The sequence below is a fragment of the Phacochoerus africanus genome, chromosome 15 (assembly GCF_016906955.1).
Source record: "Phacochoerus africanus isolate WHEZ1 chromosome 15, ROS_Pafr_v1, whole genome shotgun sequence".
Taxonomy (NCBI): Eukaryota; Metazoa; Chordata; class Mammalia; order Artiodactyla; family Suidae; genus Phacochoerus; species Phacochoerus africanus.
The window spans coordinates 56,298,583-56,326,270 of record NC_062558.1 but is presented as its reverse complement, the minus strand read 5'-3'; the positions used below and the strand labels follow the sequence as shown (position 1 = coordinate 56,326,270).

Sequence of the window (27,688 nt, the reverse complement as noted above, 5' to 3'; positions counted from 1 at the left end):
AAAATACTGAATCCAGTACTCCTAACTAAAGCCCACAGTTAATCTTGGTGTTGTACAGTTCAATGGGTTGTGACACATGTTTAAGACATGTATCCACCATTACAGTATCATACAGAATAGTTCACTGCTCTAAAACTCCCTTGTGCTCCATTTGGCAGCCACTGATCTTTTTAATGCCTCTTGTCTTCCCTTTTCCAGAATGTCATTTAGTTGGAAGCATACTGTATATAGACTTTCCAAGCTGATTTCTTTCCCTAAGCAAATATTCTTTTAAATGTATAGCTGAGCTTTCAAGAAAGTAATGGAAATGAAATCTCCAGGAGTTAAAAATAAAAAGAAATTTGAAAAACAGCAGTGGAAGTGGCATTTTGGCCTGCTCTACATATGTTTCACTATTATGCTGGGTCCCAACTAATTTTATAAGGCAGGATATGTATTACAAAGAAAATAATTTTGATGAAAATAGAGTATTCTCATTTTTTTTTTTTTTTTGCTTTTTACTTTTTAGGGCTGTATTCATGGCATATGGAGGTTCCCAGGTTAGGGGTCGAATTGGAGCTACAGCTGTCGGCCTACACCACAGCCACAGCAACACCAGATCCTTAACCTACTGAGAGTGGCAGGTGGTCAGATCTGAGCCACGTCTGCAACCTACACCGCAGCTCACAGTAACGCCAGATCCTTAACCTACTGAGCGAGGCCAGGGATAGAACCACCAACCTCGTGGTTCCTAGTCAGATTTGTTTCTGCTGCGTCATGATGGGAACTCTATATTCTCATTCTTAAAACTAGATTCCTCCCTGTTTAGCTTCAACATTCAACATACATTCAGTATAACACACATTAATTAGGCATCTACAAGCAAGGTGCTCTGCATGAACTAAATCTACCTATGGTAGAAAGGAGGCATGAAGCACCTGCATACTTTTAAAATGCAAGACAGGAAATTTCATACAACAAGTAAGAACAAATGCTACGAAAGTACAGAGAAAGGAAAGATTCTTCAATCTACTAACAAACAAGGGCATTCTTAGTTTCAAAGATGGAAAATGTCATCTGTTGGACTCAGAAAAAAAGCTGCTTCATGTATCAACTATTAAATTCCTTGGTTGCTACATCCAGTCTCCTGGGATAGACCATAATGGAAAGGAATATATACGTAAAAATAAGAATGCATATACATGTATAACTAAGTCACTTTGCTGTAGAGCAGAAATGAGCACAACACTGTAAAGCAACTATAATTTAATTTTTAAAAAGTTAAAGAAAGTCTTTTTTCTTATTTTCTGACTGTTATCAGTATTTCTAGAAGAACAATTATGATTATGAAGCTACATGAATATGAGGATTACTTAAGTTACTCTAACAATTATATGACATTTTCCTTTTGGAGGGCAAAGGTACTTGATGGTAAACTGGGAGTGGCAGGTGGTTTGTTGCTACTGAGGACAGTAATGAGGAAGAGTGGACACAAACTGAAACACCAGGAGCACTTCAGATTTTGACTCATAACACCAACTGCTGTGAGATGCAGATCAGGAGCCAGAGGGCACGGCATAGTCTTCTTTTTAGAATGATCTTTAAAAAAAACTGGAATTCAGACAAATTTACACATAGTGTGGCAAAAAATGAACTCTAATAGTTCTAACTGCTCTCTGGTTGTATTAAATTTATACATTTTTGGAACTTGCCTAGATTTATGTAAGTGCGAACTTAAGACTCTACTCACGGAACTTTCAACTGTATCAGAAGCGTTGTCTTCCACAAAATACATTCCACATTTACCTGCAGAAAATAATTGGCTATGAATTTAAAAATGCATGTGCACTATGACCTTATACGGTTATAGCATGCCTCTGGAGTCAGTTGGACGGAATTTGAATCCCAGAGCCCAGAAACAGTGCCTAAGACACAATAAATAATTTTTAATAGCGTTCCTGAGATCTTGGGCAAGTTGCTTAACCTCTCCGTGTTTTAGTTTCCTTATAAAAAAGAAGGAGGTAAGGAGAGGACTCTATTTCATAGGGTTACTGTGGGAATTAAATTGGAATACATGTAAAATGTTCATTCACAGTGTCTGACAGTTAGTACTAAAAAAATTTAGCTATTTATTATTACCAACATTTTTCTTATATTACTAGCATATTATTTTCCTTTATTTTGTCACGCATTAACTGAAGTCAAGTTATAAATCAAATTTTCTACCTTAAACACTCAATAGGACAGAATAGGCCTTAAAAGGTAGTCCCCCAATTTCTCCTGCTTGATAGGCTTTAGTTTGTCAGTGCATGTCCCTACATCATGTATCCGAATGGTAGGAACCTCCCTGGGGCTCTGCACTGTGTGTGGTTCACCCTCGGCACTGGCACAGCTGGCTCCGAAAAGGGCACTATCTCCATCCCTGTGACCGTGGGCTCAGCTCTGGCAAGTTGGAAGCTCCGCATAGCAGGCCTTCGAGGCTACACAGCTTTAGTCTGCTGCAGTGACTCTCAAGTGTGATGGTGCATCAGAATCGCTGCAGGGTTCATAAAAACACAGACTGCTGGGCCCACCCAAAGATTTTCAGAGTCAATAGGTCTGGGGTGGGGCTTGAGAATGTGCATTTCTTAGAAGTTCCCTTGTGATGCTGACACTCCTGATTTGGGGACTGCACTTTGAGAACAACTGGCTCAGAGCATACAAATTGGTTCTTTAAGGGAATAGAGACCAAGTGGTATAACTATTTCTGTGTATCTTAGGAAAAAATTTCTCACCAAATGTAACTAACCATGGATCGACAGTCTTAGCCTTTGTCTCAGAAGTGCAATAAAGAATATAAAATTATGAACAATCTCAAGGTGGATATATTTCTTATGCTTAGGACATCTGTTAAAAGAGTAGGCTTGTAAGTATACTAATAATTCTTTACTTTAAAAATAAGAATGGATATATAATCAAAGGAATGATTAAATATAAAAATGTATACTCATGAAGAAAGTCAACTTTACAAAAATTAAAATGATGTGCTTTTCAGAAAATAAGACTGTCATTTCTTCACGTTCATGAGTCACATATACATTACAGACAATATTAAGGCAAAATAACCTATATGATGTTAAAGAAAGTTTATCTCATTTAAATGGCAGTGTGTCAAAACGATGCTACAAAGTACCTAAGAATAAAATAGGCAGGGTGAATACATGTAAAAAAAATCTTCAAAATGTGACGTACCTAATAACAGTTCACCAGCTGTCTCTCTAGATGGTGCAACGCTGATACATCTTCGATTCACTCTGTCAAAACATATTTAATATTGCTATGATTAAGTGTTTTGATCAGAGAGTCAAAGCTAAAGCTTATCTAGAAGAAGACTGCTGCAAAGCAGACTAGAGTTTTAAAAGCCTAAAATGTTTTGTTGAAATACACATGAAAATATTATCTCACTTTTTGACATTATAACAGAGGAGAAAATAACGGAAACTTTTAGAAAAAATGGTGAATAATCCCTATACCCTTATGCAGAATACAGGGACTCAGGTATTTAAAAGAGATAGCAATATTTTGCATTTTCCAGTTAATAAGCAAACATTGGTACATGCCTCCGATACTTCAAACACAGGAAAGAAGCCTAGCATTCTAGGGAAAAAGGGGGATTTAGAGTCAGAAAAGCTGCTCCACTTGAGTCACTTGTTTTCTGAGTTTCAGTTTTTTATCTATAAAATGGGCATGAAAACAACCTCCACCACAACAATAAGGATAATGCCATCAATAGTTACCACACAATGCCCCATTTAATACTCAATGGTGCTATGACACCTTGGGTATTATTTACCTTCCTCATGTAACAGATAAGGAAACAGATGGAGAGGCTAAGATCAGATAGCTAGTAAGAGGAGGAACTAAAATTGTTTTTTCCCCATTCTTTTTCAGTTTCTTTTCCCATATAGATTATCACAGAATATGGGGTAGAATTCCCTGTGCTGTATAGCAGATCCCCATTGGCCAATCATTCCATATACCTCAGTGTGCATAAGCGCCAATCCCAAAACCCCAGTCCATCCCCACCCCGCAACCCCTGCCCCGAACCTGTCCCCTTTGGTAACCATAAATGAACTTATTTGCAGAACAGAAACAGACTCATAGACTTTGAAGACAAACTTATGGAACTAGAATTTGAAACTTTAATCACATTGCCTCTTATGGATGCCAGCAGTAGTGCTATCTATTTATTTCACAGCGCTGTTAGAAAAATCAAGGATAGAAATATATGTATGCAAACAAGGGCCAGAGCATGATGACTGAAGTCCAGTGAATCCTTCTGAGCAACAATGTCTGTTCTTTCTGGATTTTAGCCATTCAACTTTGTCTTCTCCTGAACCATGTTTAGGATCTTTCCTAAAACCACAGCATTATCTAAAATAAACATACCATAAGCACTAAAATAGACTATTAAAGTCGTTAACATCTTCAAAAAGAGAGAAAACATTTTATGGATTCAAATTTACCTTATTGATTCACTTGCAGCTTTGTCTTTTACAGTAGAAGAGAAAGAAGAATGAGTTTTGTCTTCAAATAGGTAAGAGAGTGGTGGTTTGACAACATCTGTTGAGGAAAAAAGTACATTATTATCTTTGCGTAATGACCATAGTTATCCGCTATATTTATGTGTTGAGTCAAGACGCCACTATTACCTTCTGATTTTTGTCTATCCCTAAGGAGATACTTGTTGGGAATAGTTAAGTAACATCTCTGTAAACGCCTCCTCTCTCGATTTGGCCCTTCCGTTGGATCCAACTGCCATGAAGTTGGGTAGTAGATGGGGTCATACCAGACAGCTCTGCAAGGGAAGAGAAAAGGTTTCAGGGGCAATCTGAAGTACTAGCTTTTAAAAAATCATTATAGAAACTGAATAAATAAATCAAAATTGATCTATTCAATTGAGAAACCCTAATTATTTACATGATTAGATGAGAGAATGCATATACACAGTACCCAAGAATAACATTAAAGAGTAAGTATCCTTGTGCTCTGGAATCCCCGTCTCCTAGTCGAGAGGCAAGTGCGACTACCAGTTTCTTGTATCTCTCAATTTTTAAAAAGATATAACATTATTACTATGCATGCTTTAGCAATATATTGGACTTATTATGATTAACTAAAGGAAAAAAATCAGTTTTCCAAATTCATTTTTTTCATTTCCCATTTTTCCTACTATCTAATATAGCAAATAAAGTTAGTTCATTTTTATAGTAATCACACTTCTTAAAATGTTTTAAAATAAATTAGTACTTTCTTTGACTTTTTTTTTCTTTTTCTTTTCTTGGCTATACCCATGGCATATGGAAGTTTCTGGGCCAGGGACTAAATTTGAGCAGTAGCTATGACCTATGCCAGATCCTTAACCCACTGTGCCACAGCGGGAACTCCATAAATTAGTATTTTAAAAGAAAGGAAGCAGTAGAATCGCATTAAATACATTTTTAGAAATAGAAAAGAGACCCTGAAGTTGTTAAACACATACTTCTTCAAACTGTAGTGTTTTGTTGAATATGAAGAATATTCAAATATTTAATAACAAAGGCAAAGTGTGCTCTTGAAAAAAAAAAAAGAAATAGAAGAGAAAAAATTATCTTAATCCTACTACCCTAAACATACCAAAATACTAGTAGTGACTGTTTTCTTTCATTTTTAAAAATTGCAATTATTATGTATATACATTTTCATATCCTGCCTTTTTCACTGAACACATTATAATCTTTGTTGTCACCACTTCATTTTTTATTTTTTTGTCTTTTTGCCTTTTCTAGGGCCGCACCTGCAGCATATGGAGGTTCCTAGGCTAGAGGTCCAACTGGAGCTGTAGCTGCTGGCCTACACCACAGCCCCAGCAATATGGGATCCAAGCCGTGTCTGCGACCTACACCACAGCTCACGGCAACGCTGGATCCTTAACCCACTGAGAGAGGCCAGGGATCGAACCTGCAACCTCATGGTTCCTAGTCGGATTTGTTAACCACTGAGCCACGACAGGAACTCCTATTATCACCACTTTAAATGGCTAATATTATACTGAGTGGATGCATCATAATGAATTTAACTCTATTACTAAGTTGTTTCCAATTCATTCACTAGCAAAATAATGCAGAGATGAAAACTGTTATGTTTATTGCTTTTCCATATTTTGAAATATTTTCCTTAGGACAGAATCACTAAAATAGGGCAACTGGAGCTAGAAATAAAATATCTGTAGAGTTTCTCACATATAATGTCAAAGAGTACAATGCCACCAAACCTCTGAACAGGGGCTAAGATAGATTTCTTCTTGCCGTAGAGATTAGCATTAAAAAATTTTTTTTTTGTAACATAAAAGGTAAAGTATAGAATCTAAAAGTTTAAAAAAACTAAATTAGCCTCTAGAAATATTCAATATTTTTTCACGTCTATTAATTCCACTTGTTTTATGTGAAGAGTATACTTATGTCGTTTGCTCATTCAAACTTTTGGGATCTTAATATCTTACTTTCAAATCTTTACGGCTTTTTAAAACAATAAAAATGTCAACTCTGATATATTTGCTGAAAATAAATTTTCACTTTTTGTTATTGCTATGCTTATTAAATACACTGGGAAAAATTACAATTTAAAGCCATGCATTTCTTTTTTATAGTTTCTTCTACTATGTTTGATCTTAGAGAGTTATCTGTCCATCAGAGCTGATAAATACTCTATTTTCTTCTAATTTATAAACTTTTTGAGTTTAATTCATTTGTTCAACCTGGAATTTTCTTTAGTGTATAATGTTTAGTGTATTTTAGGACCCCCAAATCATACTAATCAGTTATCATCATTCAGAGTATAATATTTTAATTTCCCTCTTTTTATTATTTGTGATCTTTTTAACTGTATTAGTAAAGCCTTAACTAGAAAAAGATCTATTCCCCAACTATCCTGTTTCAGTGATTCCTCCATCCTTTTGCAAAGATCATACTTTAAAATTAAAGCCAATATTTTACTCTCTGGAAGAGCTAATGCCTCTCCTTCTCATTCTTTTTCTCCTCCCCCAAATTAAAAAAAAAAAAAGTCCTCATGGGATTATTCTTCAAGGTGAAATAAATCACAAATGATAGAACAAAAAATATGTAATCTAATGAGATAATGTTATCAGTCTTTATTCTGGGATGAAAACAACATCAATACATAAACCATGCATGTGAGACAACCCCAAAACATCCTCCTACATTGCTTACCTATCATGCGTCAGTTGCTGGATAAGCTCCTGCCAGTGCCTGCTGGCACTCAGATCCACTTTATACATTCCTCTGATGTGCTGGATCACCTTTTTTCTCTCAGTTCCTTGAGAGAGAGACACTGCCTGGGTGATATCTGCAGCTATTTTAGATATATCCTTTGATTTTGAATCAAGACGCTGAAAGAGACTAAACAAACAAGATGTCCATCAGGTAAGCATATGTGGAACATTAAATGTATATCAAAACATGGGGCTTTTAAACTAAAAGTATATGTGAAATCTAATGGGTTCCTAAAAGACAAAGCCTTTAGAACACGTAAAATCCTACCTTTGCTGATTATTATTAACTGTTTTCTGCCAGTTGGCTTTATTCACACTTTCTTCAGTTTCATATTTCTTTTGTTCCTAAAAGATTTAGATAATAATATGCTACATAAAATACCATTTATCATTTAACACTGGCCCAGAGCCCAACAAACTAATTTTATTTATTTACTTTAAAATTTGTTTTTTTAAGTTAAAAACATTTAAAAAAATTCTTTGTGCCACAGCAGCAACCTGAACCGCTACAGTGACAACACTTAATTCTTGACCCATTGTGCCACAAGAGAACTCTATAACAAACTAATTTTAAAACCAAGTTAATAGAGGAGAAAATATTGTCCCCAGGAGACCAGAACATTAAAATACATTAACCACTTGAATAATGTTTCCCCCTTTGTTTCCACACAATTTGGGTCACAGAAATTAGGGTGAAACAGTTAACCAGGGTTGCCAAACCTGATGGGTTTGCACAGTTGCTTGCTTGCTTATTTTGCTTTTTCATTAACAAACTCAGAACTTAAGGGTGATGATTCAACTTGCTTGTCTCTATTAAATTCTTTCCTTCCCTGAAAGTCAGTGATAATGGATAAGGACGACCACAGAGAATAAAACACTACTTAAAATAGGCCTATATGTTCTCTTGCAGTAAAAAAAAAAAAAAAAAAGTATATAAAGTAAAAAAAAAAAATTATCATTTCAAATTCATCATCAATGGTGTTCTGCAATAAAAAAAATCTTCCAATCATGATTTAATGATATTCAGTGAGATCTCTTAAGAAAACTGTTTCTTATGGTTTTGCCAACTCACCTCTTTGATCACTTTAATAAGGTCTGATTTTGTCAATGCACTGGGAGGGCTGCACTTATGACCACATAATTTTAAAGCATTCATGAGCAGTTCTGCTGTGTCTAGTTCATCTTCAGTCAATTCACTGTGGTGATTATGTATTAACTCTGACAAATATAAAACTAACTTGGCTCCATGCTTTAAAAAAAAAAAAAGGTCACAAATTTTTTGTGTCATAATGAATTTTTATTTCTTACATTTAAATTATTTAACAGTAAATTAATTTATACTGCTGGATTTATTTAATTGGATTGGCTTAAATAAATCAGCTAAAAATGACATTCTGGAGACAACTGAAGAAATTGTCAAATGATTATACACTGGGTATATGATGACATTTAGAGTGTATGCTAATGTTGTTAGGTATAATACTGTTATGGTTACATAAGAAAATGTCCTTTGAAAAATATCATAATTTCTATAAGCCACTTTAAAATACTTCAGGAAAAAGAACCGATGCTAATATGATAAAAATATTAACAACTGTTAGACCTACGTGATGGTCATACGGTATTCATACAGTATTCACTTTCTATTTTTCTTAGTACATTTGAAAAATTTCACTGTAAAAGGTAAAAAAAGGAAGAAAGAGAGGGAAAGGAAGAAAGGAAAGAAAGATGGAAAGAGACAGAGGGCGGGGAGGAGGGCAGAAGGAAAGAAAAGAAGGAAAAAGCAAAAAGCAAATACACAAGCTTTTGTAAACCTAAACTACAGCTGCAACAATAGTGGATGCCTAACCCACTGCCCCAGGCCAGGGATTGAACCTCCACAGAGACATTAACCCACCATACCACAGCTGGAACTCCTGATTCATGATTTTTTAAGTGGCCCTTTCATGCTATAGATACTATACCTGATTGTTATGTGTGCACTATGTATTATGTATACATTAACTTTGTTATCAAGTTAAACATGCAAAATTTTACTTTTTAAAAACTTTGACTGATACAGTTATCACCACATTTGGGTTTATGATATTTTAAACTGTGAATAGTCAACAAATGGATTTGGAAACTCTAACATTTTGGGTGATATTTAAATTAACATGCTGTATCACATCATGTCATTTCCCAAAAGCCTAAGATGAACATATGCAATGATGAAAATAGCAAAGCTCATTTTAATGCAACATTTTAAATTAGTCAAGAGACAGCTGCTACCTGACCAAAAGAGAAAAATGAACAGATGCTCTGCAAGTGAAAGGCCTGAAGAGTTGGCAAATAGAGAGAGAGGGTAAAAGACTAGAATATTTTCATGTGTGTATCTGAGAGGTAATGTTCTTGATATAACTCTAAAAATATTTCAGTTTAGTATTCAGTGACATTTAAAAATCATCTTGAAAAACTATCAGAGCTGTTTTTAATTCATTCTGAATATTTGAAGAAACACATGATTTTCCTAGACACTGAAGTTATTTCTAATATCTCATTTTAATATCCTTTGATCAATCATTTAGTGGCCACAGTTCCTAGAACCAGAAAAGGTATTATTGGAGACACACACACAGAGTCTTGTTTTCAGCTCTCAAAGGCTGATTTGAGGAAATAAATCTATGAAACACAAATCCTTAGAAAATAGTAAAATGCTAAAATGTGTAAAACTAAAATCTTCAATGAAGTTTCTAAGAAGGAAGAGTCTGAGCGGACTAAGAAAGGAAGGAAGACTCTGAAGGTGGCCCAGTGTGATCTGGGTGCGTGGCTAAACAGACAGAATGTGCCGAGAGACAAAGGAGAAGAGAGCGGTGCTGGACAACATGAACAAAGCAGCATGTCGGTAGGGATGTGAAGAGGTTACGAGAGACAAAGATGGGGCTATCTTGAGAAGAGGAGGAGGTAAAGACTGGAGAGTTAATCAGACTCAAGTTATAACAGCAGAAGAGAAGCCTGGGACTTTAAAAATCAGGCCAATTACAAATGGAATACAGCCTGCAGGCAGCTGTAAAAAGGCCTGAGAAGATCTCTCTGTGATGCTGCAGAACGATTGCTATGATACACTGTTAGTTGAAGAAAGTAAAGTGAAAAGGATGTGTATCATTCAATATCTTTCTTTGAATTAAGAAGTGAGGGAGATAATGTATACACCTGCATATGTATGTGTGTTTGTGCACAGATTTGCTTATATCTCCAAAAGAAATAAAAACCAAATAAAGATGGTTACTTACAGAGAAAAGGAAAGAATGAGCGAAGGATATAAAGATAAAAGCTAGAACCCCTTCAAATATGCTGTTTCACAATTCTGACTTTGGAATCAGGTATACATTTTATATAATTAAAAGCAAATGTAGGAATTTCCTGGTGGCTCAGGGGGTTAATGATCTGGCATTGTCACTGCTAAGGCTCAGGTTGCTGCTGTGGCACAGGTTCAATCCCTGGTCCAAGAACTTCTCTATACATCGCAGGTGCATCCAATAAATAAATAAATAAATAAATAAATAAAAACACAGGAGTTCCTGTTGTGGCTCAGTCGTATGACTACGACTAGAATCCATGAGGACTTGGGTTAGATCCTTTGCCTTGCTCAGTGGGTCGTGGATCCAGTTTTGAGTGAGTAGGTGTTGACTACTACATATGGAAGGAATGAATAAGTTCCTACTGTATAGAACACAGGGAACTATATGCAATGTCCTGGATAAATGATAATGGAAAAGTATATATATATAAAACTGAATCACTTTGTTGTACAGGAAAAAATAATACAACATTGTAAATCATCTATACTTCAATTAAAAAAAGAGATGCAGCATATATCAAACAAATGTGGTGTGTGGGTCTTGTTTGGATCCAGAATCATTAAAATTATTTAAAAAATTATAAGAAATTTGGGAAAATTTAAACACAGGGTATTAGATGATAATAAGGATGGATTTTTACCATGATTAAGAGTGATAAGTTTAAAAAAAGTTCTATCAGTCAGAGATACATACTGAAGTATTTAAAGGTAACTGATTTGATACTGATTTGTTTGTTTGAAAATACTACAAAGAAAAATGAAAGCTTGGTAATGGCAATATGGTGTTCTTTTTTTGAGGTTATCCAAGCATAATGGGTGAAAGTCTACACTAGGATGGGTGGGCAGACTACAGAGAAAGACAGGGCTAAATTACGAGTCCTGGTCATAAAATGGATTCATGAGAGGAGAAAGCCAACCACAGTTGCAGTGTTTCAAGCCAAAATCAGTAAGGATAACCATCAGCAGAAATGGAGAGCAGAGAAGGAAAGCTGGTAGGAGAGGACTGGGAACTTCAGAGTTGGATTTAGAAGGTCGGCACCAATTCTGAATTCTCCACAGAAGGAAACTAGGGGGCTATTCGTGCTTCTGCCTTGGGAAAGGGAAGATAAGGCCCTGAATGTACTTGAGAGAGTCTTAATTCTGGAAAGAGGACCTAAAAGTATCACTTCAAAACTATAACCTTTTGGTTCCTAATACGCTATATCTGAGTTTGCCAGGGATATAAAAGGGATACCTGCCCTTTCTTAAATATCATTTAATACTTTATGACGGGGGTATAATTTACATTCAGTGAAGCATATAGATGTTAAGTGTTCATTTCTATGAGTTTTGACAACTGTATACACCCACGTAACCAGTACCCAAAGTAAGACACAGTACATTTTTATTACTAAAGGGAGTTTCCTTCCACCCCTTGCAGCGACCCCTCCTCACAGAGACGACTACTGTCCTGAACTCTATGACCATATCGTAACTGTGCCTGCTCTTGGGCTTCCCATGAATGGAACCACAGAATGTCTATTCTTTGGTGTCTGGCTGTGCCTTTTGTCAACACAATGACTTTGTGCTTCATCCATACTGGCAGGCATATTAGCAGTCTGTAATAATCTATTGTATAAACATCACAACTTAGTTATACACTATCCTACTGACAGACATTTGGGTTATTTCCAGTTTCTAGCTATTAGTAAAAACGCTGTCATGGATGTTCTCCTACTAGTCTTTTTATGGACATGTGTTTTAATTTCTCTTAGGTAAGTACTTAAAAATGGAATTTTATGGTCACAGGTTAAGGGTCTGTTCAAATTTGTAATAAACTGCCTAAGAGCTGTCTAAAATGGTTGTACCATTTAAAGTTCTCCATCTTTTTCTTATTAAGTGATAGATTCTGAAATTCTTTAAGATTTTATTATTCAAGATGATCAACAAATATTTTTCTGTTTAACATACTGTAAATATTTTCAAAATATGTTACAAGTACTGTTGTTTGACCTATTCCATATAGATGTTTCATGGATAATATAATGCTTAAAAAAAAAGTCTCCACTCTTTAAGATTTAGTAAAAAATTGCAAAGGATCTTATAAGAACTCAGAGAGAGAACTTAAACACTGGAAAAAGAAATGAGAAATAAATAGCAAGGTCAAAGTGAGTCTGGTAAGGAGCATCTGAAGAAGGACCTCAGCAAATATTTGGTAAGAAAACTGTATTTATGGTGTTTGGCATGAAAATATAGTTTAGTGTCAGTTCTTATTCTGTTCAGTTTTATATCTGACTATAGTTTTTACTTATGAAGTACTGGGATACTTACCTGCAGGGATGGGCTGAGACAGTCTCGAAGTATTTCCTGATGATTTGGTTCACGAACTATTTCGAAAATTTGCTTTCTCTCTTGTGAAGGGTGAGCTGGTGACAAAATATGCACTAGCAGTCTCCCAAACTGCATTCGGAAGGTTTCTTTACATGACCATAAGATTTTAGCCCATTGCTGTCTGGAACCACTGATTTTACCTGAACCCTTAAATCAAACAGGAATGAATTAGAATCAGATTTCTTCTTTCTCTCTCTCTCTTTCTCTCTCTCTCTCTCTCTCTTCTCTCTCTCTCTCTTCCTTCCTTCCTTTAATTTTTATCTTTTTGCCTTTTCTAGGGCCGCTCCCGAGGCAAATGGAGGTTCCCAGGCTAGGGGTCTAATCGGAGCTGTTGCTACTGGCCTATGCCAGAGCCACAGCAACACAGGATCCAAACCACATGTGCGACCTGCACCGCAGCTCACAGCAACACTGGATCCTTAACCCACTGAGCAAGGCCAGGGATTGAACCCACACCCTCATGGTTCCTAGTCGGATTCGCTAACCACTGTGCCACGATGGGAACTCCTAGAATCAGATTTCTTAAGCAATAATATACTAACCTCAACACATCCCTAAAAAACATGGAACATGTTTTATTGTATAATTTTTTTAAAAGCTGAAATTGGAAAGGCATACATCCATACCAATGGATGTTTAAAAGAGAAGAATTTTATAGCAGCACTGTTCAAAATAGCCAAAGGCAGAAACAATACAAATATCCATGGATAGATGAATGAATAAACAAAGTGTACTGTATATACAGAATAGAATATTGCTCAGCCTTAAAAAAGAATGAAGTTCTTTCTTTCACCACAGCAGTGGCTTGATATAGGATCTCAGTTCTCAGACCAGGGATTGAACCTGGACTGCAGTGGTCCTAACCACTAGGTCACCAGGGAACTTCCAGGAATGAAGTTCTTTTTTTTTTTTTTTTAATCTTTTTGCCTTTTCTAAGGCCGCTCCTGTGGCATATGGAGGTTCCCAGGCTAGGGGTCGAATCAGAGCTGTAGCTGCTGGCCTACACCACAGCCACAGCAACGTGGGATCCGAGCTGCATCTGCAACCTACACCACAGCACATGGCAACGCTGGATCCTTAACCCACTGAGCAAGGGCAGGGACCGAACCCGCAACCTCATGGTTCCTAGTCAGATTCGTTAACCACTGAGCCACAACAGGAACTCCAGGAATGAAGTTCTGATACATGCCTCAATACGAATGAACTTGAAAACATTACACTGAAATGAATAATGAAATAACTCATAAGCAAAAAAAGACAAATATTATATGTTATATGATAACTCATATGAGGTATCTAGAACGTCAAATTCATAGAAAGTAGAATGTTGGTTTATCAGGGGCTAAGGGAGAGACTGATGGGGAGCTATTGTTTAATGGAGACAGAGTTTGTTTGGGATAATAGAAAAAGTTCTGGAAGATGGGTAGTGGTGGTGGTTGCACAACCACGTCAATGGACTGATTTATACAACTGATTTATACAACTTAAAAGTTGTTAAAATCATAAATTTTGTGTTATGTATATTTTAATCATAATTTTATTTATTTTTATTATAATGATTTTTATTTTTTCCATTATAGATGGTTTACAGTGTTCTGTCAATTTTCTACTGTAGCAATAAAGAAGCTAAAGTCCTAAATCACTTTAAAAAAATTACCTAGGGCTTAGGAGTTCCTGTTGTGGCTCAGTGGTTAACGAACTCGACTAGTATCCATGAGGACACGGGGTTCAATCCCTGGCCTTGCTCAGTGGGTTAAGGATCCAGTGTTGCCGTGAGCTGTGGTGTAGGTCACAGACATGGCTTGGATCCCACATTGCTGTGGCTGTGGTGTAGGCCGGCAGCTACAGCTCCAATTCGACCCCTAGCCTGGGAACCTCCATATGCTGTGATTGTGGCCCTAAAAAGACAAAAACAAAAAATGAAAACAACAACAAAAAAAGACAAAAAACTACCTAGGGCTTGGATTTTTTTTTTTTTTTTTTTGGACTTTTTAGGGCAGTATGAAGGGCACATGGAAGTTCCCAGGCTAGGGGTCAAATTGGAGCTATAGCTGCTGGCCTATACCACAGGCACAGAAATGCAGAATCTGAGCTGTGTCTGTGACCTACACCACAGCTTATGGCCATGCTGGATCCTTAACCCACTGAGCAAGGCCAGGGATCAAACCCATATCCTCATGGATATTAGTCAGGTTTGTTATTGCTGAGCCACAATAGGAACTCCAGGGCTCGGAAATTTTAAACTTAAAAAAAAAAAAAAAAAAGAGCGAGCCATCAAAGAACAATGGTAGATAAGCCAACACTGATTTTTGCAGCATAAAACAGAAAGGATTTCTAATAAAGACCTGAATTAGTACTGAAATATTTAGTATAAATGTCCATATTATAAGAACTGCATATTGGAGTCCCATTGTGGCTTAGCATTAATGAACTCAACTAGGATCCATGAGGATGCAGGTTTGATCCCTGGCCTTGTTCAGTAGGTTAAGGACCTGGCGTTGCAGTGAGCTGTGATGTATGTTGCAGATGTGGCTCGGATCCGGTGTTGCTGTGGCTTGCTGCAGGCCAACAGTTGCAGCTCCAATTCAACCCCTAGCCTGGGAACCTCCATATGTTGAGGAAAAAAACCCCCAAAAAAACCTGCACATAAACTGACCACCAATATCCCCTAACGAATAACCAAGTAAGCTCTTTTGATTGTGGTCCCACTAAGGCTAACCCAATCCTGACCAAATATCCTATACCTGGTTTAAAAACTGAAATCAGTAAATTTTAGAGTTTATTCTGAGTTTTAGAAATGGCTCTCCCATCTCTCCTAATCCTAGGGGTCCTGTGTAAATGACTTGATTTTAAGCAGAACTTGCAGATACCAATATCTAGCTTAGATTTAGAGATTGGCAGAGTCATGATTTATGAGTTCTGCTAGAATTAGATCTGCCTTTGGTATCCATGGAGTGTACTGACCAATTTGCTTTCTATGGCCAACTGTGAGGGATCCACAGAAACCCAAGTGAGTCAATGGTAAATGGAGTCTGACACTTGTCAGTATTCTCTATATAATTTTGAAGGTGTTGGATTTGATTAAGCCAAGACATACACTTCATAATTATTCAGAATAATAATAATAATTCTAGAGTAAGTAGCTATAAAATCCTTTAAAAACAGCTTATCAGTTTAAACTCTCAGCAGTTGTCATCTTCCTACTCTTTTCTGTTGCTAATTTTATTAACTAAATTACAATATTAGAGAATAACTTTCAAGTTACAGACTTAAAAACTAATGCTGATGAAGTGAGTCCTTTTGGAAAGGGTAAATTAGCAATACATTTTATTCCATAATTAAAATTCAAGTTGTCTGAGTTTCAGAAAACTCTGAAATAGTAGGACTATGTTTTGAAAGCATAAAACACAGACACATAAAACCTCTACTCCTTTTGTGTGAATGAACATTTCCTACATAATTAATTTACTTACAGTTGATACTTTGAATCCTTCTACCAGATATGTGAACACTTCTTTCTGAAATGGATTGCAGGTGGAAGGCTGTTCATGATGAATATTTTCTCCAGAAAATTCAGTTGGGGAAACTGAGGTCTTGCTTTGAGCTGCATTTTCTGGAGTACTCAAAATGTCAATAATGTCTGGATTAAACTCTATGAATTAAAAACATTTTAAAAAGAATAAAAAATTAGTCAAATCGAATCATGAATACCCAGCCATCACAAATGATAATGATGCTGGTAAAAAATATTCTATGTAATTACCGATTCGGTTGTCACAATATAAATGTGTAGTAAGTGCATTAGAAGTAGAAAATACAATATCCTAAAGGAAGTGAATTCACCTAAAACAACGCAGAAATGTAAACATACATAAGTCATGCAATTCTAAATTAAAGATTTATTTTACTAATGAGGATGAAAACTGCAAAATTATTAAAGTCAAGAGGTTATTACACAAATAAAACATAAAGACCACGTGATATTTACATTAGATGGATGTGCAGACCTAAAGATAAATTAGGAAAGTTTAAAAAAAAAAAAACTTTGGGTGTATTACATTTTTCTAGTGATTAACTTTTAAAAAAATTTATTAAAGTATAGTTGATTTAACAATATTTTGCCAATTTCTGCTGTACAGCAAAGTGACCCAGTCAGTCATACATTTATATCCATTCCCTTTCTTACATTATCTTCCATCATGGTCTATCCCAGGAGACTCTAGTCATAAACTTTTACATAGTTTTTTCTTTTTTCCTGCCTTCTTGGGGTCACATGAACATTTTTTAGGATTTGGACTTATCTATAGCGCTTTTGAATATATTTCTTTGCATTGTCTTTTAGGGGTTGCTAAAGGTATTAAATTTTATACATAAACATATTGAATATCAGCCACCACAGAAACACACATTGAAACCACAAGGTGACACTATCTATCAGAATGGCTTAAGTTTAAAATAGTGGAACTCCTAATACTGGTAAAGACGTGAAGAAAACTGGATCACTCATACATCGCTGGTAGGAATATAAACACTGCCACCTAAGAAAAGTTTGGCAGTTTCTTAACAAGAGCAAAACATACAACTAGCATACAACCAGAAATGGCATTCCTGGACATTTATCCCAGAAAAGCAAAGATCTACATTCACAGAAACTTTCACATAAATGTTTATAGGAGCTAGATTTATTTGTAATAGCCCCAAACTGGAAAACACCCAGCTTGACCTTCAACAGAAAATGACTACACTATGGCACATCCATGCTATGGAATACTACTCACCAAAACCAAAAAAGGAACAAACTATTGATACATGCAATGATTAGAACAACTTTCCAGAGAATTACGCTAATTAAAAAAAAAAAATCAGTCCTACAAGGCTACATACTACATGATTCTGTTTATTTAACGTGATGACATGATGTCCCGCACAAATGGAGGACAGATTAATGGTTGCCCAGGGATTGAGGAAGGGATGCAGATGGGAGGAAAGTGGGTGGGGCTCTAAAAGGCAACATACAGATGATCCTTGTTGTCATGGAAATGTTCTTTTCCTTGACTGAATTCATGTCAATATCTGATGGTGATATTGGACTATGCTTTGGCAAGTTCTATTGGGCAAAACTGGGTAAAGGATATCTGGGATCTCCCTGTAATATTTCCTAACAACTGCAAGTGAATCTATGATTATCTCAAGGAAAAGCTTAAAAAATATACTGGAGGTGCTGTATCATTTTAAACTTCAATGGTCAATCTAGGCCAGCATTTGACACATGAAAAAGCAGAATTTTATTCAAGGCTATTTGTTCCAAATAAGAAATCCTTTTACTAGTGTGGATATTAAGAATGAAAATATAATTCTGTCGAAAAATTTGAAACCCAGTCAGTTCTCTCTCAAATTATTTTCCTTTTAATTCAATGTCTGTGCAAGGACATGTTTACTCTCTAGTCCTACCTTGATAGATAATCCTGTTAACTGCTAAAACGATGAGCCTCTGCAGTCTTTGCGCAAGCTCTGTCTCCGTTGCCTGGACAGGGCTCTCCTGGCTCATTCTCCTCTGCATCATCACGGGAAGTTCGTCACTTGCTACTGAACGCATTTTCATCAGAAGAGAGTCAGTCTGAGCAAGAGGAAATTTTCGAGGACCTTTCAAGTATATAAATCAAAATGTCAAATGCCAGCGTTAACAAGGATTGAAGAAAACATTTCTGCTGTAACTTTTTGATTATCAGACCATGAAAAGAATCTTATTTAATACAAAGATAATTTATACAAAGAGAGTGATTAAGAGAAAGTGATGTTTTTCCCTCTTTGAAGAAGTGTAACAGTACTTCTGATTTCAAAGTCCTAAATAAGACTATTGAAGCTTGTGACATAGCTTAGCAGGATGGATATCGTTTGGCAAATTTTTAATCTTCTGAAAAACTCAAAGAATTAGAAGGGTGTATATATATAGTTCAGAATGTTCTGACAAAATATTTTCAAATACTGTTTCACTTCCTTGTATCCAAAAATAATCAATAGATTTTCAAAGCTCAGTTTGTTTTAGTAAGAACATTATTATTCCTGGGTAATTAACATTGCTGAATTTTATAAAGTAGTTTTGAAAAGCATATATAGTGATGTAGTGGAAATCAGTCAAATAAAGTGAAGACATCAGAGAGTTTAATCCCAGTAATTTACTATTAAAATGATTTGGAACATATGCAGCATGTGGAATTCAATCCTCCAAAGCATCTCCTGAAAAATGTTTCATCAGGTTGAAGAGGCAGGAGTGGGTTCTTGCACCATTACTGCACCTGTTCCGAGAGGCACCACACAGGTCATGGATCCAGGAGAAAATGAGGGGCCTGGGTCGTGGTTTAATGGACTGAAGGAGAAGGACATCGGAAGTTGACCATAGGAGCCAAAATGACGTCTTGGTAGGTGAGGAATAATGGAACCCTTCATTGGAATTGAACCTTTTTTTAAATTATGAAAGCATGTATCAATCTCTACAAATAGCTTCTAGAAACATTACTTACACATGACTAAATTAGAATAGGTCTTAATGACTCATCCTGCAAGACATTTAAATATATATATATATTTTTTGTCTTTTTGCTATTTCTTGGGCCGCTCCTGCAGCATATGGAGGTTCCCAGGCTAGGGGTCGAATCGGAGCTGTGGCCACTGGCCTACGCCAGAGCCACAGCAACACCAGATCCGCGCCGCGTCTGCAACCTACACCACAGCTCACGGCAACGCCGGATTGTTAACCCACTGAGCAAGCGCAGGGACCGAACCCGCAACCTCATGGTTCCTAGTCGGATTTGTTAACCACTGCGCCATGACGGGAACTCCCATTTAAATATTTTAACAGCATTTTAGATTGTCCAGTATTTTAGGTAATGTGTATTTTTATATTTAGTACATCTTTGTGAATTGAGTCACCTTTAAGACAAAACAAAGCAAATAAAAAGAAAAAATTCATAACCAGGATATATTCAAGATTAATATCATCAGATTATGTCCTTAGTTTAAGCCGATTCTTTCTAATGTCTACATGACAGCTTTCATGCCGTATAAGCAAGTGATAATCACCACTGAAAGACACAGCAATGTAACAAATAAGGGAATGTTAAGTCTTCTCCAGGTCTATGTACTTGAAAAAGTGGGAGGTATTCCATGTCATGAAGCTGTGCTGAGCTAGTGTGGCCTCACATGCAGGGCTTTCAAGCCCAGTTTCCTTATACGCAAGATGTGGGTCGGAAAGTGGAATAGAGCCTACCTCACAGGTAGGCATTTGTCACTATCTGATGTTATATGAAACATATTTGTTTACAGGCTTATTGACCATTTTATCCAGTAAACAATAAGTTCCATGGGGGCAGATAAAGTAACAACTGGTACATGGCTGATGCTTAGTAAATATTTGATGGCTAAATGAATGGATAAAGAGGGTTGTTCTGTGGATTAAGTAAAATAGTGGGTGTGAAACACAATGCCTGCCTCATAAAAAAAGTTAATAGTTGGTATTGTTATTAATGGTTGAAATATAAAGGAAACTGGAGTTCCCATTGTAGCTCAGTGGTAACGAACCTGACTAGTATCCATGAGGATGTGGGTTCGATCCCTGGCCTTGCTCAGTGGTTTAAGGATCTGGCGTTGCCATGAGCTGTGGTGTAGGTCACAGATGTGACTCAGATCTGGTGTGGCTGTGGCTGTAGTGGAGGCCAGCAGCTACAATTTGACCACTAGCCTGGCAACTTCCATTTGCCGCAGGTGTGGCCCTAAAAAGGCAAAAAATAAAGGAAAAAATATAAGGGAAACTCATTTGTATATGAATTATGTCAATAACATTTATACACACATACACACACGCAATAATTATTTATTACAGTTTAAAAGTATGTGGGAGTTCCTGTTGTGGCACAGCAGAAACAAATCCGACTAGTATCCATGAGGATATGGGTTCGATCCCTGGCCTTACTCATTGGGTTAAGGATCCAGCATTGCCATGAGCCATGGTGTAGGTTGCAGATGTGGTTTGGATCTGGCATTGCTGTGGTTGTGGTGTAGGCCGGCAGCTGCAGCTCCGATTCACCCCTAGCCTGGGAACTTCCATATGCTGCAGGTGGCAGCCCTAGGGGAAAAAAAAGTATGTGAAGTTCTTTAAATAACACTCTAATGTTTACTTCTCCCTTTGTGTATTAAGATGATGAGTAAAGGTTTTCACATTGATAAGCAGAAAAGTGAAAAAAATACATATATAAAAATGCACATTGCTATCTTTTTATAATAGTAAAGCAAACAAGTTAAAAACAAACCCATTTATTGATAACACGGAAGGAGATCATGACAAACCAACATAACAGATTATTACAATTATTAAAGATATTAAAATATATTAATATATTAAGTATACTATATAGAAAAAGTATCTATAATATATTGATTAGAAATCAAAATCAGTTTACAAACACAGAGGGTGAGTATAATACTGGGTTTAGGCAAAATTCTCTCTCTCCCTCTCATCCATGTCTAGAGCAAGAAAAAAAGACACAGGCACTAGGGAACTGGTGCTGTGCTCACTGGGTAGTAGGGAACCGTAGGAGCTGTAGAGCAGAATAGTACACAAGTCAGGCTGTAAGATGATCAATGTGGCCATAAAGTAGTAGCTAATGCCTCCAAGAGTATGAGGACGGGAAATCTGGGTTAAGAGGACAGGGCTGCTGAAGAAACACTGGTCCCAGGCCACGGACGTCCTGGGGTTCACACTTGGAGGAAATCTGTCTACAATCTAGGAATGTGCATGGCTGTTACAGAAGCTGACCCCACACTCCTGCTGAAGAAGCAGGGTGGCTGTGGGCTCGGAGATGTCACTTGTCTCAGAAGGTTTCAATAAATGCTGTGTGTCTATTTAGGGGAAAAAACCTCCCCCTCACAAACATCTATCACTAATGAGAACAGCTAGTTTGAAATCTTTGAATGAACAGTTCATCACCTAAATGATGGAAATATAAATCCCTCGCTTGAGTCTCATGAACAAATGGACTTAAGTGAGCTTTTATAACCACACTGTTCGGAAGCAGAGGAACCTGTGTATCTTTTGTATTGATAGTGTGTAAAGCCAATATACTTTTGACAATAACCTTTGACTAATATTAAACAAACAAAACACAGACTTTCCCAAATACATGCATAAAACAACATGGAAGGAAATACAAAGCAACAATTTAACACATAAAAAGTGGTATTTAGTAAATGGGTTCGTAAAGAATTTAAATAAAGTAGTATCTGAAACAGGACGAATTCTTGGGAGAGGCCTGAGAGAGATGTAAAGATCTGACAGAGCTGGAAGGAGTGGGCATGGGGAAGGGCACAAAGATGCGTGTCAGGCCTCACTCCCGTGGTCTCCATCTCTAGGCTTCATAGGACCAATGACACGAGGAAGCCAGACTGGATGGCTTTCAAGGTGCTCTATCAAATTCAAAATTTGAAGGATTCTATAAGTCTCACATGGCCTACAGCATTGACTGAGATAGTATGAAAAATACAAGCCCCAATAGAAGAGGCTAGAGGAGTCAGGGAGAAAAATGGAGAATGGTTTACAAAAAGGACTAAAAGTCTCTTAACCACTTAAAAATGCTTCAAACGAACAAAAAATAAACAATAACACACTTGGAGCTCTGCAGGGCTTGCTCTCAGGTTCAAGGTGATAAAAATGCTAGTATTTCAAGAGAGAGATGACAGACTGTTAGAGAAATCACAAACAGAAAATAGCAAAAGGTTATTGTGTTAGTCCAGGCACAAGCAGATCATAAACTAAAGCAGGAATCTCGGTATAAAAGCAAAGAAGAAATGGCTATGAGAATGAGAAATGTTAAGGAAGGAAACAGCAGAGATTTGTGACAGTAGGACAGGTATACTTTCCTCTATGAATGGAGGGGGAAATCCATCCAAGAGGTCTCAGACTATCTAAGAAATCCTGCAAAGGAAATGTGGCCCAAGGCATGCAGGCAGCTGAGCATTACTGCTGGGCGGGGTAAAGGACAGAATTCTACCCAGGTCAAAAGAGAGTCAACTGGGAGCAAAGCTCAAGAGGAGAGACTATATTCAGATATTAATTTAAGGAAGGATGCCCAGGATGATATGTTTAGTTATGTGGATGTTTTAGAAGTTTTATTTACCTAAGCTTTCATTCAGCATAATGTAAACACAGTCCTGTGAAGCAATCAATATATACTTAATAGCTTTCCTCTACAGATGAGTGTTTCAAGTGGTTTTTTTTTTTTTTTTAGTTTCATCGAAGTATAGTTAATTTACAAGGCTGTGATAATTTCTGCTGTACAACAAAGTGACCCAGTCATACTTATACACATATCCATTCTCTCTTAAATTCTTTTCCCACATAGGTAATCACAGAATACTGGGTAGAGTTCTCTGTGCTGTAGAGCAGGTCCCCATTGGTCAATCGTTCTGTATACCTCAGTGTGCAAATTCCAATCCCAAATCCCCAGTCCATCCCTCCCATCCCCCTACCACCTGTCCCCTCTGGTAACCTTAAGTTTTTCAAAGTCTATGAATCTGTTTCTTTTCTGCAAATAAGTTCATTTATATCCTTTTTTTAAAGTTCCACATATAGGTGATATCATATAATGTTTGTCTTTCACCGTCTAACTTCACTTAGTATGATAGTTTCTAGGTTCATCCATGTTGCTGCAAATGGCATTCATGTGGTTTTAAAATCTGGTTTAGCACAGAACACAATGAAGTTAACATAGGTAGATGGGTAGAAGAAAGATTTGAGGAGTTCCCATCGTGGCTCAGTGGTTCAAGAAACTGACTAGGAACCATGAGGTTGAGGGTTTGATCCCTGGCCTTGCTCAGTGGGTTAAGGATCCAGTGTTGCTATGAGCTGTGGTGTAGGTGGCAGATGCAGCTTGGATCTGGCATTACTGTGGCTGTGGCTGGAGGCTATAGCTCTGATTAGGCCCCTAGTCTGGGAACCTCTGCCGCAGGTGTGGCCCTAGAAAAGACCAAAAAAAAAAGAAAAAAGAAAAGAAAAAAGAAAGATTTGGATTGAAAAGCCCTTACGAGTGTAAGGTGATTAACCTTCAAACAGCTTACTAAGTACTCTGGAGATACATGAGTGTAAGCATGTACATATACATCCACAACATACAGACGTATATGTATATGGGTGTGCACATACAGAGCCAATGTGCATATCTTTCTGAATTATGCTGAATATGCTGTCTTTCTGAATTATGTGTATTTAGGTCAGAGTGGATTTTTGTGGAAAAATAAGTCTAACAAAATTAACCATTATTATTTGATGATATGTCCTCATTTAGAGCAGGCCCTAAGGAAACACGCATAACTTAAGGATACCTGAGACAACATCATCTCCTGCCTTGACTCCTGCAACAGCCTCCTCCCTGGACTCCCACCACCTTTCTTATTTCCTCTAAACCACTCCCTATACAGAAGCTAAAGCGGTCTTTACAAAATAAAAATCTAGTTATGTCATGCCACCTACTTAAAGACCTCTGATAGCTTCCTCTTAGCATGAAATCTAAACTCCTTAGCATGGCCAGTATGATTACTCATGAGCTGGTTCATGCTGCCCTGTACAGCCTCATCTGGTTTCACTGTCTTACCAGGAACTACAGTTGAGCTAAATGGTATTCTTTCAGTTCTCTGAATGATCTGGGCTTTTTCCTGCCTCAGGACCTGCACAGGAGCTGCTCATTATGTCTGTAACACTCCACCTCTGAACCTCACTAACTCCCTTCTCATCCCTCACACTGAAATCTCACTTCCCTCAGAGACCTCCCTGACTCTGGGTGTAAATCAGGTTGCCTATTTTGGTATCTACCTTTCCCTACTATTTCATAGTAGAAGGGTAGAATCTGTGCCTTTTTTTTTTTTTCCATCAACAAATATTGTATCTTCAACATTTAACACAGTGCTTGGCACAGGGTAGGTGCTCAAGAGATAACTGGATGAGAAAAGCACTACAAAGAAAGCAGCAGAATAATTTTCTCTGGGAGGAAAACTTTCTCAAGTTGATAGTTTAACTTTTTAAACAAATAAATCTTTTAAAAATGTGTATGATATCAGAATACAGGAGAGTCAAGAAACCTTCAGTTCATACTCATTTAAATATTATTTCAATACTCACCAGCAATGCTCTTTCGCTTCTGAAACACTGCATGGTGAGGAGCAGGTGACTGGAATGAACTCATAAGGTTTTCAGAGTCATGATTTGCAGTAGTCCTTATAAATTCCATAGCAGCCTGGAGAACTCTCAACTGCAGTGCAATCGCCATATCTAAAAAAAGAACATACCAGAATGTTTTCAAGTTATGTGGTTGTTAATTTTTAATTGAATTATCTTCAGGTAATATCAAAACTGCCAATAATGTTTTATTAGACATAAACTAAAAATTTTTGACCAACATGGGTGCCTGATGGTAATAAACATTTAACTGTCTCTAAAAGCATTTTAAAAGCAAATATCCCAATGATCACCATTAAAAAAAAAATCAATGGAAAAATACTAGCTCACAAATTTATTTCATTTTATGTAATTGTTTTAAAGGACACGCTTTTTTCTTTTTATGGCTATATCTGCAGCATGTGGAAGTGCCCAGGCCAGGGGTTGAATCAGAGCTGCAGCTGCCAGCCTATACCACAGTCACAGCAACACCAAATCCTTAACCCACTGAGTGAGGCCAGGGATCAAATCTGCATTGGGTCCTTAACTCACTAAGCCACAACAGGAATGCCAGAAGAGGCTTTGTAATATGTAAGGCAGAACTTTAACCAGAAATTCTCCCATTTTTCTGAAGATTTGCCATTAAAGAAAACTAAAGGGCATTATTATTTAACATAAGCCTTTTAATTCTACTTGGTAAGGAAAATCAGCAGCCTCTTTTAAGGATATGTTGCCAGCTGCTAATTACATCAAGGCATCATTTTTTTATTCTTGCTACTTAAAAAGTTTTCTTTTTAAACCTGGTAAACAAAGGATGAACCTTTAGCGAAACAGTTTCTCTCCTCTAATCCACTCTCTCTACAGTAGCCAGAGAAAGGGATTAGGTTTGAATAACATTTTGGGTTATTATACAACTGCCCCCCCCCAAAAAAACCTATAAAAATTAAATCTTACTTTGTGTCCTCTTGTTTTTGCTATTTTGAAGATATCCCAGCAGTACAATAAGGTCTTCAATAACTCTAAAATATTGTGAGCCTGAGGAACTGCAAGCATGAATTGTAACTGCTATGAACAGTTGCTGTATATCACAAGCAAGCAATTTGTATTCATTCAAAGGAATGCTAAAGGAAAAGAACAGAGAATTTAAGGCAAAAAGAACTGGTTGAAATTCCTGTTCTGCCAGCATTCATTCCTGCATGCATTCATTCAGTATCAATCCCCCACTTACTCTGTGGCAGGTCCTGTGAACTACGTGCTGGGAATAGAAATTTGAAGACATGCTTTGACCCCTGTCAACATTTGGCTTGCAGAGCACCAGACAAGTGAACAGATAACTATAAACAGTAAATGGTGGTAAGGGTAACAAGAGGGATTAACCCCAGGCACTGTGGGGACGCACAGGCAGCTTCCCAGCCACAGTAAAGGGGAGGATTCTGTGGGTCTGAACAGGAATATTATGAGAAGGCTTCACAGAGATGGTGAAATTGAATAAATAACCTAACTTCTCTGAATCTCACTTATAAAAATTATAGTTGTTCTAAGGATTAAAAGAGATAATAGATTTGAACCTATATTAATCACTGATAAGTGCTTAGCAAATATGAACTAGTTACTTCTGTTCCTAAATTTTTAATCTCTATAATCTTTCTTAGTTTAAGACATTAAGTCTTTCCATTAACTTTTTCAAAATCAAGCAGGAGTTAGAAATGGTAATTGTTTGGGCTAATAAATAGAGTAGCATAGGGGACACTCAGTGAAATACAATTTATTTAGAACAACGACAGCAACAAGATGCTTTTATTTTTTTAATGTAATTTTTTTTTTTTTTTTTTTTGCCAAACCCTCGGCATGCAGAAATTCCTGAGCCAGGGGTTGAACCTCTGCCACGGCAGTGATAACACTGAGTCCTTAACTGGCTGAGCCATCAGAGAATTCAAAAACTGCTTGTAGAAGGAGCCTGCCACTACTCTTCCCAAGTAGTTCTAATTTCATGCACTGTGCTGTAAGCAAGACTAAATGATTTAAGGAAATACAATCCTTTGCACCTCTTTGTATTTCTCATCTGTGTAGCACACAGGCATTTAGACACACCTAAATAAAACAGGTGCCCCCCAAAAACTGAACTGAGCTGAGTACAAGGAGTCCTCTATTGTATCCCGAGAGCCTCCTTGGCCTAGAGAATCACCAATGGTATGCTCTGTCTTCTCTGCAAAATTTATTTAATATTTAATGCTTCAGTGCAGTAAGATGGTGCTTCTGGAGAAGTGCCTTTTAATACTATAAAATGTTATACTATAAAAATGTTATACTGTATATCATAAATGCAGGCACCAAAGGTACAATATCCAAATAAATATATCATCTCCTCCCATATTTTTTAGAGCTGTTAATCAATCTGGTTAGCAGCTATTTGCCAATGTACTTGGGCTATTAGAAACTCCATTATGGTGGCAGACAGCTGATGTCATAGGCTGAAAGTGGAGAGCAC

General features: G+C 37.0%; 1 protein-coding gene across 14 annotated transcripts in view; it reads right to left on the bottom strand.

Moving 5' to 3' along the window:
• LYST (lysosomal trafficking regulator) overlaps positions 1 to 27,688 on the bottom strand; it is a 200,981-nt gene that overhangs the window by 51,189 nt on the left and 122,104 nt on the right. For 8 of the 14 annotated variants that reach the window (XM_047761702.1, XM_047761701.1, XM_047761700.1 and 5 more), the window contains 13 exons: positions 26,155 to 26,321; positions 25,165 to 25,314; positions 19,295 to 19,456; positions 18,450 to 18,641; positions 16,472 to 16,650; positions 12,939 to 13,145; positions 8,361 to 8,537; positions 7,557 to 7,633; positions 7,227 to 7,415; positions 4,671 to 4,816; positions 4,485 to 4,581; positions 3,211 to 3,272; positions 1,730 to 1,785 (listed from right to left, as the gene is read on the bottom strand). In XM_047761702.1, coding sequence (XP_047617658.1) covers positions 1,730 to 1,785; positions 3,211 to 3,272; positions 4,485 to 4,581; positions 4,671 to 4,816; positions 7,227 to 7,415; positions 7,557 to 7,633; positions 8,361 to 8,537; positions 12,939 to 13,145; positions 16,472 to 16,650; positions 18,450 to 18,641; positions 19,295 to 19,456; positions 25,165 to 25,314; positions 26,155 to 26,321 — 1,861 coding nt within the window. Of the gene's footprint in view, positions 1 to 1,729; positions 1,786 to 3,210; positions 3,273 to 4,146; positions 4,393 to 4,484; positions 4,582 to 4,670; positions 4,817 to 7,226; positions 7,416 to 7,556; positions 7,634 to 8,360; positions 8,538 to 12,938; positions 13,146 to 16,471; positions 16,651 to 18,449; positions 18,642 to 19,294; positions 19,457 to 25,164; positions 25,315 to 26,154; positions 26,322 to 27,688 lie in introns of those variants that run through there. The other 6 variants (XM_047761695.1, XM_047761694.1, XM_047761697.1 and 3 more) reach the window with 4 other exon arrangements.